Genomic DNA, 14362 nt, shown 5'->3' with positions numbered 1-14362 from the left:
TGGAGATATTTAAGAGTAGGTTAGATAAATGTCTATCAGGGATGGTCTAGACAGTATTTGGTCCTGCCATGAGGGCAGGGGATTGGACTCGATGACCTCTCGAGGTCCCTTCCAGTCCTAGAGTCTATGAGTCTATGAAGTTTAAATTCTTAGACACACAAATCCCTTGGGTTAAAGAACCCTATAGTAATCATCTTTATTTGTTACTGAGGAGAAATATCGAAGCTGGTGAGGATTTGCTTTAATTTGGCTCTGTTAAATTGGGAATGTTTTTTTTCCAACCTGAAATACACAGCACGCTTTGCTGCAAGTGATTTTTAAGACTGGTGCTTTCTAGTTTTCAGTTACATTGTATTGCTTTGAAATTTTGCTCTCTGAGGACTCAATCATGCATAATGGACATCAGGGTGTGATCCTATTCCCATTACCAACAATGCCTGCAGCTAACGCTGTAATTAAAGTTGTTAAAACATCTGTTTACAACTGATTTGTAAACTTTAAAAGTTACAGTGTTTTTCAGTGGTTTTAAAGTTTTTTATAGTAAAAAAAATGCTCAGTTCTGGTGCATGCAGATAAAACTTCACTTTTTAAAAGAGAAGAAACTTCAGATGTTGGAGTCCTTCAGTTCCCAAAGGGGACTAGTATCCCTGGGTGTTCTTGTGGGAAATTCTGAGAGATGTAACTCAGTTTTCTTAGCTTGTCTACACTCCTACTTTGTCGCCAAAACTTTTGTCTTTCACAGGTGCTTAAAAAAAGCCACACACACACACCCCCGGCGAAAGACAAGTTTTGCCGACACAAGCGGCAGCGTGAATGCGGCTTTAACGGCAGGAGCGTTCTTCTGCCAACAAAGCTTATGCTGCTTGCAGGGCTGTAAGTATTTTGTCGGCAAAAGTGCTGACAAAATACCAATAGAGTGTTCACACGCACTGACTTTTAGCGACAAGGCTGTGTCAACATAGCCTTGTTGCTAAAAGCTGCGTAGTTTAGACAAGCCCTTAGGAAAAAAGTTGGGCATTTTCCTCCAGCCCCAATAGAAATATAAAGCTTGACATTATACACAGTAGGTGGATTTTACTGCCCCCACATGCTTGGAAATAGGATAAACTTTTTCTGCCTTGTAGATTCCATCATAGAACATTCAGAGGGTAGCCATGTTAGTCTGTATCCACAAAAAACAGTGAGGAGTCCAATGGCACCTTAAAAACTAACCAATTTATTAGCTTATGCCCAAATAAATTGATTAGCCTTTAAGGTGCCACCGGACTCCTCATTGTTGTAGAACATTGAATGTTTTGTGTGTTTTGAAAATTGTTTAAACATTTATATAGTTCCATGAAACTATTTTTTTAAACTTTAGAATCTGCATATAGAATGTGCCTTGCTTCTGGGTGGTGGCCGCTGTTTAGTTTAAATGTCTGGAGAGAGTAAGTAGGGGAGCATGGTTTGAATAGAAGAGAGGAAGGCCTCATTCTAGTTCTGACACCTACTCCCTTTATGGAGATGAGGAAGTCACGTAATCTCTGTTTTCTCATATGTAAATTGAGGATTATACTTGCTTCTATTTTACAAGGCAAGGGCAAGAACAATAAGTTGCAATGTGCTCTGTAGATGAAAAGCTCTCTAATAACTGCTAATTATTTGGGGAAAATCATGGAGATGTTTTAAGGCTTGGCCCTCAAAGTGTCTTGAAAATATAACCGAGGAAGGGAACATACAATTCATGCTATGAAATCTCCACACACACTAAACAGTTTGCATACACCAATGTGAACTTTGTGAATGCAGTGGGTATATGTATGGTTTTTGTATGCAACAATGTCTGGTATGTCTCTGGCCCTTGATTTTTGACATAGAAGTTAATGAAGAGTTCTCATTTTTTGGTTTCTTGGACCTTGTATTCAGTAGCACATTATGAAGGAATTGATGTCATTTCATTTGTTTTAATGTCACTTTTAGTCAGGTTTGTTTATTTGGTCTCTGTTTTTCCTCTGTTCAGGAGTATGGCCAGCAGCCAAAAACTCAGGAAGGGGAGCTGAAGATCAGTGCTGTGTTTTCAGTCAGTGGCAGTCCCCTTGGTAAGGAACAAAACCGACCCAATTTAATTAAATCTTCCACGTTTCAACTTCAGAAAATGACCCCGTGGGTTAGCATGCTTTTCATTTGTTATCTAACTGCAGCAGAAATGAAGTCTGGGTCAGTTTCTAGACACTCTTCAGTTGGAGACCTACAAACGCTTGTATTTCAGAACTCAAGAGAGAATTAACTCTGAAAGGGATGTAGAAGTATGTATTTAGTTATAACAGTGGGTGGAATTTGCTCCTGTGCAGAAGGCCAGCACAGGGCGCATATATACGTATGTATGGACAAAGCTTGTGCATTACTGAAGTCCCAGTTAGTCCCTCAAATGCAGAGGCTGGCCTTCTGCACAGGGTGAATTTCACCCAGTACATATTGGCTGTTAACATACATTTCCTCTTGTTTTTCCAGCTCCACAGTTGACATCAGGTTTCCAGCCGGCTGTGGCATCCTCTGGCATGAGTAAAATGCTGCCTTCAGTTCCAACCACAGCCATTCGGGTTTCCTGTTCTGGCTGTAAAAAAATCCTCCAGAAGGGACAAACGGCGTACCAGAGGAAAGGCTCTACTCAGCTCTTCTGCTCCACACTGTGCCTCACTGGATACACTGTTCCAGCTTCTCGTCCACCAGCTTCTACAAAGAAGACCTGCTCAAGCTGCTCAAAGTAAAGCAGTGTTCTAGCTAGTTCTAGTAATAACTAACATTCAGATGAATAATCAAAGGCTTTGTTTGTGAAGAAAAGTTAGCTTGTTAGGGATTGCTATTTTACATTCTCTCCTCCTCCCCGTCCTCCTCCCCGGCCCACTTTTATCACCAGTCTTTTCCTTTCAGAAATACATTTCATTCTCTGCCTCTGCTGATTTAGTTGTCTGCAAATCGTAGTGTGAACTTGGTTTTCCGTCACTGCAAATGGGCTGTTGTATGCAACTACATATATATTTTTAAAACGCTTACCCTGATATGCACACCTTTTTTTCCAGTTAAAATCAATAGGAAATAAAAGTTTGCCTCTCAAAAGGTACTTGGTCCCCTTCCCCCATTCTTAAAATAATCATATACAAAATTAGACTTACTCTTCTTTAAGTTTTAAATATATTTTAAGAATACATTTAACAGATGCTCTTCAATTTAAAACAATTAAATTACTAAAGTCAATGAAGTAAAATCAAGTTTTAGTCATTGAATGTAATTGATAGATTGTATTTCATGAGATTCCCTACAAATTCTAGTACTCTAAGGTATTTATCAAATTTAGCAATAGGGGTAGTTTCTCCACTTTGCAAGGTTAGGTTTTGTCCATTAAGTTTGACCAAAGAAGCCACCTCAGAGCATGCTGGTGGCACTTCATTATATAATATCTAACCCTTGCTGAAATTATTGAGCATGAAATAAGTTTCTGGTTTAGGGGGATGTCAGGACCTAAATCAGATGCTCACAACTCCTGTCAAGTATGGAAAAAGAAACTTTATCCTTTTATAGGCATAATTTGAAAAGCCTATTTTGAATAAGAAAGTAGCATTGAACCAGGATTTGTTGTCTACTGTTGCAGAAGCAGTTCTAATTCCTATAAACCATATCTTTGTCCTTATCTCCAAACTAAACCAAGAGAAATTGTGGGTGTAGCTGTTCCAGCTTTCATCAATATCTAATAAATACCATACTCCTGAGGCAATGAATAGGCTCTGAGCCTAACTGTGGCTGGATCTATTATCAGGGAGAGTTATTCATATTACGTATTCACCCACGAAAGCTCATGCTCCAAAACGTCTGTTAGTCTATAAGGTGCTACAAGACTCTTTGCTGCTTATTCATATGTGATATTTTTAGTTACGAAAGTCACTTTGCAAAGTGAATTCTACTTTGTTTATATATCACTGTGACTTCCTCAACAACAGATTTGTTACCTTCAGATTTACAGGGTTAGCTCAGCTTAAATATAAAACTGCAATTTGTTATTTTGGTTTGTTTAAAGCATCACTGTGAAAAATCCATTCAACAAAGTTCAGTTGTCTGCTGTTCACATTTGTGTTCAGAAAAGTAGTTCTCATCTGCTGTAAGAATAGTGTTATTTTAAACTTGATTTTACTGTCAGAAGCCTTCCATCAAGAGCATTGGCATAGAAGATTTGCTCTTTCAGAAATTTTAAAGCATTTTAGCCAAAAGAGTTGCAGTAATTAAGAGAGCAGGCAGGGCAGGAAATAAGATGAAAAACTAACTCGTCTCTGTCAAATTCAGCAGTTAAGAATCAAATAGAGTAGCACAAGAAGTGACAAGAGGAAGGATTGGAACAGCACTGTCAAGGCATCTTGGGATTGGCTTCACAATGATCAGGAGTTGTATTCTGTTGATGTTTTTCCCCTCTGATGAGTATTTTCCTTGTTAAAAGAACTCTTCTGAATTTAATTTATGTATCCTGTTGTCTGAAGTTTTTGACAAATGTTTCTCTTGCACAGTCTACATCACCTCATTTTCCATACTGCATTTAAAAACAGTTATTTAATGACATCTAAGCAAACCAGATTGTCTAAGACAATGTGTAAAGCAGTCACAAAAACACAATCTGCCTTGAGAGTGAGATTTTTAAACAAAGAAGTTTTGTCTCAGTGTATTCTGCTAGGTGTATAGTTGAGGAAGGCTACTGTACTGAAATAAAGCCCACGGGAGTGAGAGACTGTCATGCTCTCTTATCACTGCACTACTGCTGTTCCAGACAATGTGTTTGGTCTGCCAAGGGCCATGGGTGTATCAATCTGATGGGTTTTTTGTTTTTGTTTTTTTAATTTAAATAGAGAGATCCTAAATCCAAAGGATGTGATCACTGCACAGTTTGACAATACAAACTCCAGCAAGGATTTCTGCAGCCAGTCATGTCTTTCTACATATGAATTGAAAAGGAAACCTGTTGTTACTATTCATACTAACAGCATTTCAACCAAGTGCAGCATGTGCCAGAAGAATGCAGTGGTAATTTATATGTAGCTTCTACTTTCTCGTCTGAATTTCCTGCAGATCAGAACAGTTTAATGTCTCGGACACCGACTATTTTACTTTTTATTTTTTTAGATTAGACATGAAGTGAATTATCAGAATGTTGTACACAAACTCTGCAGTGATGCCTGTTTCTCCAAGTTCCGTTCTGCTAATAACTTGACTATGAACTGCTGTGAGAACTGTGGGGGCTACTGTTACAGTGGCTCTGGCCAATGCCACGTTCTTCAAATAGAAGGACAGTCAAAGAAGTTCTGCAGTTCAACATGTGTTACTGGGTACAAACAGGTACTTTTTTGATACTTATAAAACTTCGTGTGTCCCATTGATTGAGAAGTTACTTTAATTGGTAAGTGTGGACTTTAGACTATTTAAGGAATAGACCTGGTCTGTTAACAGAAGGTTTCAGTTCTCATTAACCCTGTCCTGAATACCTCTCTGCCCTTTAATTTCTCAATCTCTGCTCAGATATGTCACTTTGTCTCCATACCTTTTTTTCATGCCACCTTGTACTCCTAGAATGGCTGCCAGCATATGGTAAGCTTCCTCTGACTCCACCTCTGATAAACTAGAAATAGACCTGAAACCAAAGTCTTGTATCCAGACACCACCAACTTTGGAGAAATTCAAATTGACATCCAAACTATATCTCAAGCCTGTCTCTAAGAAAACCGTATGCTGAACATTCAAGCTCTAATAGCTGTGCCCCTTATTTTGTTGTCTTTAGGTTGTAAGTCCTTAAGTGTAGGGGCCAGTTACCTGTTAGAAACCTTCCTACCACAATATGGTACTCTGTAGATTTGTAGCATTGTATAGAAGATAAATAATAACGCCCTGATATTTTAAATGTAACCTCCATTTTTGCATTGTCCATTCAAGTATCACCATGAAGATGTCAAGATACTTGACTCTGTCTGCAAATCAGGTACTTGGCTGATTAAATGGTGGCATTTGTATCTGCAGTTAATTGATATGCAGATGCAAAAATATACCTTCAAAAACAATGATCATTGCTAAACATTGTAGCCTAAACCTGAATGTAAGAGCAAGGAACAGGTCTTAGATGGGAAAAGGGAGAAAAATGTGTCTTTATGCAGTAGAAATCTAGAAAAGAATAATTTCAAACTTAAATTTTATGTTGTATATCACTGGAGAAACCCATTTGTACTGCATAAATGAATTACGAACATATATCACAAACATTTTCATATGACAATGAGTTCAGGGGCTTTATTTCCTCTCTTCCCAACTCTGCTTGATTCACTGCCCTTTCTGATCCCTTTAACTTGTTTAAAAAAAATTAAAAAAAAAAAAAAAATAGCTGGCTAATTCTTGCTTTCCAGTGTGAATAGTGAATATTCTATAGCTCTGCAGCTGAAAGCCATTAGCTGTGTGAAACAGTTGTTTCAGTATCACTGGTCTATATTTTGTTTAGACATTCCCAGAGAAAAACCTCCATTAATCTGGTGGTAAATTTTGAGAGTATATATCAATAATTGAAGGTACAGAATTACAAGAATGTTTTTATCCCCCTAAAAGGAATGCGACTCCAAAAAACTAGAGTTAAGGCTAAACTTAAGCAATCAAACAATTTAAAGAAATGTATAGTCAAGGCACCCACACAACGGTAACTGTGTCCTGTACTAATGTCAGCCTCTAGCCTTCCGTTCTTTATTCTTTTCTTTCTTAGGTTCTGTTCCTGCAAACGATGCAAATAATCCCTCCCCCCTCTCCTTCTCCCAGGGCTTTAAGAAATTCAGTCTATGGCTGAGCATATTTTAAGTTTTGGTCACTTGCATCCTCCTCCTTGTTTTTTTTTCTTTTTTCCTTCATGTTTTTTTTCCATCTCTCTCCTTTTTAGAAGAAATTTTTTAAGACACTGTAGTTGTACAGCTGCAGATCAGTGGTGGGACTTAATGTCCCTCCGTGTCCTCACATCTCTTAACAATCCAGCACCCACACTCTCCTCTTCTGTTCCTCTAACTCCAGAAAGCAGTTTTGTGGGGAGCCAGTGGGTGTGGAGAGATGACTGTGTAAAGGGAGTTGGGTGATGGAGAATGTGGGAGGGGACAATGATAGGGTCATCCATACCTCCCTAGTCATTCGTCTTTACCTCTGATGTTGTAATGGTGCCTCTTAAAGACATGAGCTTTTGATTTATAATTAAAACAAAAATGTTAAGACAAATAGCATCTAAAAAAAATTAATTTTAGAAAAAAATTCCCTCCACTGTAGCTAGAGCAAGCATGCAGTATGTCATTTGAAGAGCCTGCAATTCCATTATTCAGATTACCTAAGTTAAAAAAGGGGATGAATTTCAAAATAATTTTTTTTTAAGTGTTTATTCTGGAAAAATAGGAACATTTCATCCAGAAAATGACCTACACAATTAAATTGTCTTCTGAAGAGCTGTTGGGACAAATTAAGAAACCAAATTAATTAAACAGTGAAAAAAGGGATTTTACTTCTGTTTGTACAAATCTCAGCATAACCTTAACTATGGAGACCTTACTGGCACCACCATAATATTTACAAAGCTTATACAAAAAATGAAAGGTTAATAAATCTTTTATTGCTTTTATATTTTTATTCCCAAAATATACTTATCACAACTGATAAACCAGTTCTAACCAACTGCTTGTCTGTGATATTTTAAATCCTTAAATTGTATCTAGTCTCTCTTTCCCTTGTGTCCTTCCACGAAATTCTGATATTACTTGATTACAGAACAAAATTCATTTTTAAGGATAGGAGATGGTAGTTGACTCTAGTCTCAGCCCAGCCAGTAACTCTGTGTCCCTAGGCAGTAACTTCACCTGTCTGTGCCTTCATCTTTCCATCTGCAAAAATGGCAGTAGTGTGTACTTACTTCACTGTGTGTTGAAAGTTAACTTTAGCAAAATATTTGAGACACTCCAACAAAAGCTACTAGATGCGTGGAATTGTTTGTGCTGCAGCAGTGGCTGGAGGCCCCAGAACTATCATGCTAGGTACTATTTACACACACAGAAAGAGGGGCTTACAACCTAGATATAAAACAGAGTACAAAGAAACATGAGGGAGCACACGGTTACAGTGAAGAAATATATTGTATGTAATAAACACTGCAATAACTTCATAAGAAATCAAACTTCACATACACTGGGTCTCATATTTTATGTACATTTTTATGTGCTAGAGTGGTTAATTTGGAGCTTAAAATTTGCATAAAACCTGCAAATGAGTGACTTCTTTTATTCTTTCCGCAGAAATCAGCAAAAATTACACCCTGTGCACTGTGCAAGTCTTTGAGATCTTCGGCTGAGATGATAGAGAGCACAAATAATTTAGGAAAGACTGAACTCTTTTGCTCTGTTAACTGTTTGTCAGCCTACAGAGTTAAAATGGTTACATCTGCAGGTAACTTTATTCCTTTGTTTTTGTTTTACATCCATAGTTCCATCTAGTTTAGATCAAACTTAGTTCATCTTGAAAACAAAGCTTAAAAAAGTAATGTAAATAATAGGCTGAAATAAGAGCTATGTTTTTTTTCCTGTTGTATATACACCTATTAACTTTGCAGTGCTTCCAGTTTAAATATTATCTTATTTTGCCAGGAAAAAAGAATAAGAAGCTGAAGTTTTATCAACTTTTCATTTACTACTTCTTTTTCTTGTTGTGCACTTGGGTGTAAACTTACTGACATGCTTTGAATACTGATCTCCCTAAAAGTGGATCTGTCTGCTGTGTTGATATCTAATGCACATCCTGTTCCCTGTCTGCTAGAATAACAACCTGTGCAGAATTTCCTATGACTTCAGAGAGCAGGAAGATACCTGTAAATCTTAACGTACTTCCTCTTCACAAGCATGAAACAGACAGGTGTGGTGTGAATGGCAGGGTGCACTAGTCTAGTGCACTATTTTGTCATGGACATGCCTACAATTGCAATGAAATTGTGCATAAATGATGATTCTGAGGTGATAACCAGTGCATGGTTGGTTTGTTGGCCTTTGTTTGTAAAACACTCCAGTTCTTTGTGGCCAAGTTCTTTCTCAGCCAGTTAACCAAGGGATTTTATCAAGGAACATACGTTCTGTGTACACTGTATTCCAGTACTACAATTATAATCTAAAAAATTATAGCTTTCATATAGATAGTCAAAAGCACTGGGCAGACTTTAATCACTCTAGTACTCTGCTGCCTATATCTTGTACATAGATCATCACGTTTCTGCTAAGCCCTTCAAATGTATTGTTGTTTAAACAGCAGCTTTTGTATTTTTATTTTTTGTTTTAAATGGGTTGGGGGTTTTACATGTCACAAATGACAGGTGTGGGTCCCAGAACTTATGCCTTTTAATATTCCAGATTGACACTCATTCCCCCTTTGGCTTTAGCTTCTGTCCCTCAGATGCTTCTCTTGTAAAATGGGCAAATGCTTACTGACCTGCCAGCAATACTGTGAGCATTAATTAACTATAAAGTACTATGCAGGCACCTATGTACCACCATTGCAGTGCTCATGTCAACCTATCATAAAGTGCTCAATCTACCTTGGCTGCTTTTTCTATAGGACATTGGTCATATTCTTTCTTAAATATATCTAACTTTGTCATTCAGAGTCGTTGGTGTTTTTTTGTACACACAGTATAAAGCCATTTGAAATGCTTATGTGTGGCTTTATTCACTGGGTTTTCTTTTTTCATTGTTTTTCCATCAGGTGTCCAAGTTCAGTGTAACAGCTGTAAAACTTCAGCAATCCCTCAGTATCACCTGGCTATGTCAGATGGTAGTATACGCAATTTCTGCAGTTACAGCTGCGTTGTAGCTTTTCAGGTATCATGTCCAGACTTTCTTTCAAAGTTCAGTTAATAGAATGGCAGATTAGTGCTCCAAGAGATGGGTTTCCTGTTGCAAAATATACCTTCCTTAATTGCTTTCCAACAGAACTTGTTCAACAAGCCTGCAGGAATGAACTCCTCCGTGGTGCCCCTGTCGCAGGGTCAAGTCATTGTAAGCATTCCCTCTGGGGCAACGGTCTCAGCATCAGGTGGCACTACCTCAACTGTCTCCCCCAGCTCCATGAGCAGCTCAGCTGCAGCTGGTCTCCAGAGGCTCGCTGCTCAGTCCCAGCAAGTCACTTTCGCCCGCACTGTTGTGAAACTCAAGTGTCAGCACTGTAACCGACTGTTTGCAACTAAACCTGAGCTGCTTGACTACAAGGTAATAAAGATTAGAGCTTTGCATGCAGATCTTTCTGAATCAGAAACAGACACAAAACCATAACGTGGGGCACTCTGGCAATAGTCATTTGGTGTTTTGCTATGGCCAGCTATCCTAGGATTTGGGTAGTAGGTTCGGTACAGCAATACCACCATCAAAATTGGCATTGATTTGCTTCCTTTTTGATTGCCTCAAAAGAAAGGCAAAGGATTAAATGACTATATGTAGGCAGCATTCCTTCTTGGGTCTAGAGATGATCCCTTTGGTCAGGAGTATCTGTAGGAACCTTTCCACTCCCTCCTTGTGCATCATCTGTTCTGTGGATTTTATTCTCCACCATTATCAAATGGTGACTTTCACCAGCACTAGAAATCCCTTACATGTTTTTTGTTTTGTTTTTTAGCTATCTAAAAAGACTGGTTTTGGAGGTGAAACAAGATTTGGCATAATTGAATTATTCTCATGTAATTACAGGGTAAAATGTTTCAGTTTTGTGGGAAGACCTGCTGTGATGAATACAAGAAGAGAAGTAGTGTAATGGCAATGTGTGCATACTGCAAAATTGAGAAGATTATCAAGGAGATTGTGCGATTCTCAGGAATAGACAAGCCATTCTGTAGTGAAGGTAAGAAAAGGCAGGCCTGTGTGTCAGGTAAATCCTATCAGAAAGCATCCTGCCATAAAATTAGAGCAATAAACTGAGAAATCTCATCTGTTAACCTAACTAGGTCTTTGTCTATACTTTACACTTTTATGATCAATTTTAATAAAGCATCGTAAAGTCACAATTAACGTCAAGAACTAAAACACCTTAATTTAATATAAATTGTTTGTTTTTGTTCTTCCTTTGATGTCTTAGGTTGTAAACTGCTCTATAAACACGACTTGGCTAAACGCTGGGGAAACCACTGTAAGATGTGCAGTTACTGTTTACAGGCTTCCCCCAAACTGGTCCAGAATCACTTTGGGGGAAAGATGGAGGAGTTCTGCTCAGAAGAATGCATGTCTAAATTTACAGTTTTGTTTTATCAGGTAAGTAGCTTTCATGCATCACTTTCTGAAATTTAAATGCCATCACAAAAGAACTTCAGAAGCCCAAAGGCTGCGTGAAACTGTCTACAGTGGACCTTTGCTGCCGTTAAAGATCTTGCATATCTGTGGGAGCTGAATGAAAAAGAAGTCTTCACTCTTTGGTGTTTTGCATTTGCTGTCAGAATTAGTCAGGTTACTTGGGTCTTCAGCCCTGCTTGTTCTCTGTCTCACCCTGGGGTGCACACAGCTCACCACACTGTGCCTCTGTAATTATAAAATCCTGTCTATTGGCTTTGGTGCTGCTCCTAGGCTTTGGGGAGATGGATGCCCAGGTTCCCTTTGTGCCTTTGAATGTCCTTTCCACCCCCCACAAGTAGTTGTGAACACCAGTTCTACATATAAAGGAACCTTACAGGAGAACACAATCTAATGCTCTCATTCTTTAGGCTGTTTTGTGGCAGTGCCAATAAATGTTGCAGCTATTATAAAAGTACCAGCATATAAGTGGAAAGCTTTTTTTGGAGGTAGGTGGGAAGGGGGTCACTTATATGCATTCATTGTTATCCTGGTATTTGAGTGTTTTTAATTTTTTTCCCTGTGCTGGTTTTTTTTTAGATGGCAAAGTGTGATGGTTGTAAAAGACAAGGTAAACTCAGTGAGTCTATGAAATGGCAAGGGGAGATCAAACATTTTTGCAACCTGCTTTGTATTTTGATGTTCTGTAATCAGCAAACTGTGTCTGAACCCCCACCTCAGAACAACACAGGTAAAATAGGATGTGAATTAGAACATAAGAACAGAACAATTGCTTTGGATAATACAGTATGACCATTTCGGGGAAAACTCAGTTCAGTGGACCTTTTCAATAGATCATATAACGTACACACACATCCCCTACTGAGAGAATAGCCATTGGATGGACTCAGGTATATCCCACATCTTGGCAGGGGGTTAGACTAGATGACCCTAGCAGTCCCTTCTAAACCTACGATTCTATGATACAGGGCCGTGTTTCTTAACCTTTTTGTGCTGGCAACCCTCCTTTGGTCTTTTTTTTTAAAAAAAAAAACAACCACGAAAAATGGTGACCCCTTCTACTAAGCCAAAGCCCAAGCCCTGTTGCCTGGGGCTGAAGCATATAACTTAGCTTCACAGGCCCCCCTGTGGTGTAAGGTTCCGGGCAGTTGCCCTACTTCCCACCCCCTAATGCCAGCCTTGCACTTGTGATCCCTCCCCACCCAGTTTGAGAAACACTGATCTAAGGCTCTTCTGCCTCTTGTTACTTTAATCTCTGTAGCGGAGAAACAAGATTTCTCTACATGTTAAGTAGATACAAATGCTCAATGTAGAGAAAACGAGACAAATTAAAAATTACTTTTGAGTGTCCCTGTTTGCAAAAGCACGTTAGATTAGTGTAATATCTGTTGCAGAGATGTCAGGCACCTGATTTTCTTCAAGCAGCCTACATGGCAGCATCATATTTGGCAGAATCTAAGTATTCATTTAAAAAATACGCATTTGTAAACTTCATGATTATGAAGACAGACTTTCAAATGTGAACTCAATTTAACCAGTGCTCGGTTGTCTTCCCAAATCTGAAGACATTTTGAAACAATGACTCTGAGCTCCAGTTTGATTAGATGTTGACTCTTAAAATATTAGTGTTAAGCTTGATGTAAGCTGTAGCTATTCCTCACTGATTATTTGAGCAGATGGAATGGGAAGGAGGATGACAGTTCATCCCCAAGGAATAGGAACTGTGAGTTGCCGTAGGGAATGAAGTGTTAGAGGGGAGGAAGACAGGAAGAGGAAGAGAAACAAAGGGAAGAAATAGTAGTGGTGCTAAAGAGGGGCATATTCTGCCAGTGAATGATAGCGACTGCAACACTGTAAGTTACTCACCAGATAATAAATATTAGTGGATTGTATGCTTCCAGGCCATATTCTACCCTTGATCCTTGTGCAAATCTCCTATTGATAGCAGTGGGACTTTTGCTGTGGATTGAGGGCAATATGTAACTCAGTAATTAATTTATACTAAATGTTACTAAAACATTTGACACTCCTGGTCTAGTGTAAAGTTTGTCAGTAAGTGTGTGTTAAGTAGAAAGGATAGCGATAGGTACCAGGGCCCTGATTTTCAGAAGTTCAGATTACCTTCAACTTCATCTGAAACAGATGTGCTACAGGTGGACAACACTTCTGACAATCTGGCCTTACGTGCCCGGGGTAGTACCAGAGACTGCTGGAAACAGTATCTTTGGTGAAATATGGTAAACATGGAGATTATGAATGTCAAGGACTTAAACCAGCCTTTGACAGTGAAGAGTCTCGTAGGGCAGTGTTACAATTCACCTGAGTTATTTAGCTAATAAGGATTTTGGGGCATGGACTGTCTCTTATACTACTGTTTGTTCAGTGCCTAGCACAATGAGGTCCTTTTCTCAGTTGGCCCCACAGCACTTATGAAATAAAACATAATAATACAAATAGGCCCTTTCATGCTGTTATCAACTTTTGAGATGTCCCACTGACTGCGTAGCATGGTTTGCATATGGAAATTAAAGAAACAGATTTTTTTAATCTAAATTAAAAACCTGCAGTTGATACTTACACTCTTATAGTTAAAAACTTGTGTATTTATTGGAGTGGAGGGTGGATCTTGCATAATATGTCAGATAGCTATGAATACGCCCTGTTATCAGTAATATTAATGCTTACTCTCGATTTCTTCCGCTCATTCTAAACAGCAAACCTTTCCATGACTCCAACTTCTTCATCAGGCCCTCCTTCTCTAAGGAAGGATTCAACTCCAGTTATAGCAAATGTGGTATCCCTAGCAAGTGCCCCTGCTGCCCAGCCCACGGTTAACTCCAACAACGTCTTACAAGGTAGAATTCCTTAATGCACAATTTCAAAGTCTTTACATCTTTTTTTCTTGAGCTTGTATTTTGGTTGCTCATAGGTCTGATCGGCAACATTAGGTCCTGCTCCCATTGAAGATAACAGGCCCAGTTCTTCATTGCCCTGCACTTTGGCCACGTCTACACTACGCGATA

General features: G+C 38.8%; 1 protein-coding gene across 6 annotated transcripts in view; it reads left to right on the top strand.

Moving 5' to 3' along the window:
• The window catches only part of LOC116817055 (zinc finger MYM-type protein 4), a 55714-nt gene that overhangs the window by 23430 nt on the left and 17922 nt on the right, over positions 1-14362 (top strand). For all 6 annotated transcript variants that reach the window (XM_075060820.1, XM_075060819.1, XM_075060823.1 and 3 more), the window contains 11 exons: positions 2000-2078; positions 2491-2743; positions 4869-5043; positions 5143-5355; positions 8316-8466; positions 9769-9884; positions 9996-10271; positions 10746-10896; positions 11131-11303; positions 11919-12069; positions 14054-14194. In XM_075060820.1, coding sequence (XP_074916921.1) covers positions 2000-2078; positions 2491-2743; positions 4869-5043; positions 5143-5355; positions 8316-8466; positions 9769-9884; positions 9996-10271; positions 10746-10896; positions 11131-11303; positions 11919-12069; positions 14054-14194 — 1879 coding nt within the window. The remainder of the gene's footprint in view (positions 1-1999; positions 2079-2490; positions 2744-4868; positions 5044-5142; positions 5356-8315; positions 8467-9768; positions 9885-9995; positions 10272-10745; positions 10897-11130; positions 11304-11918; positions 12070-14053; positions 14195-14362) is intronic.

Source organism: Chelonoidis abingdonii, chromosome 25, assembly GCF_003597395.2.
Source record: "Chelonoidis abingdonii isolate Lonesome George chromosome 25, CheloAbing_2.0, whole genome shotgun sequence".
Classification (NCBI taxonomy): domain Eukaryota; kingdom Metazoa; phylum Chordata; order Testudines; family Testudinidae; genus Chelonoidis; species Chelonoidis abingdonii.
Note: the sequence above shows the minus strand (reverse complement) of the source record. Positions and strands in the feature narration are given on the sequence as shown.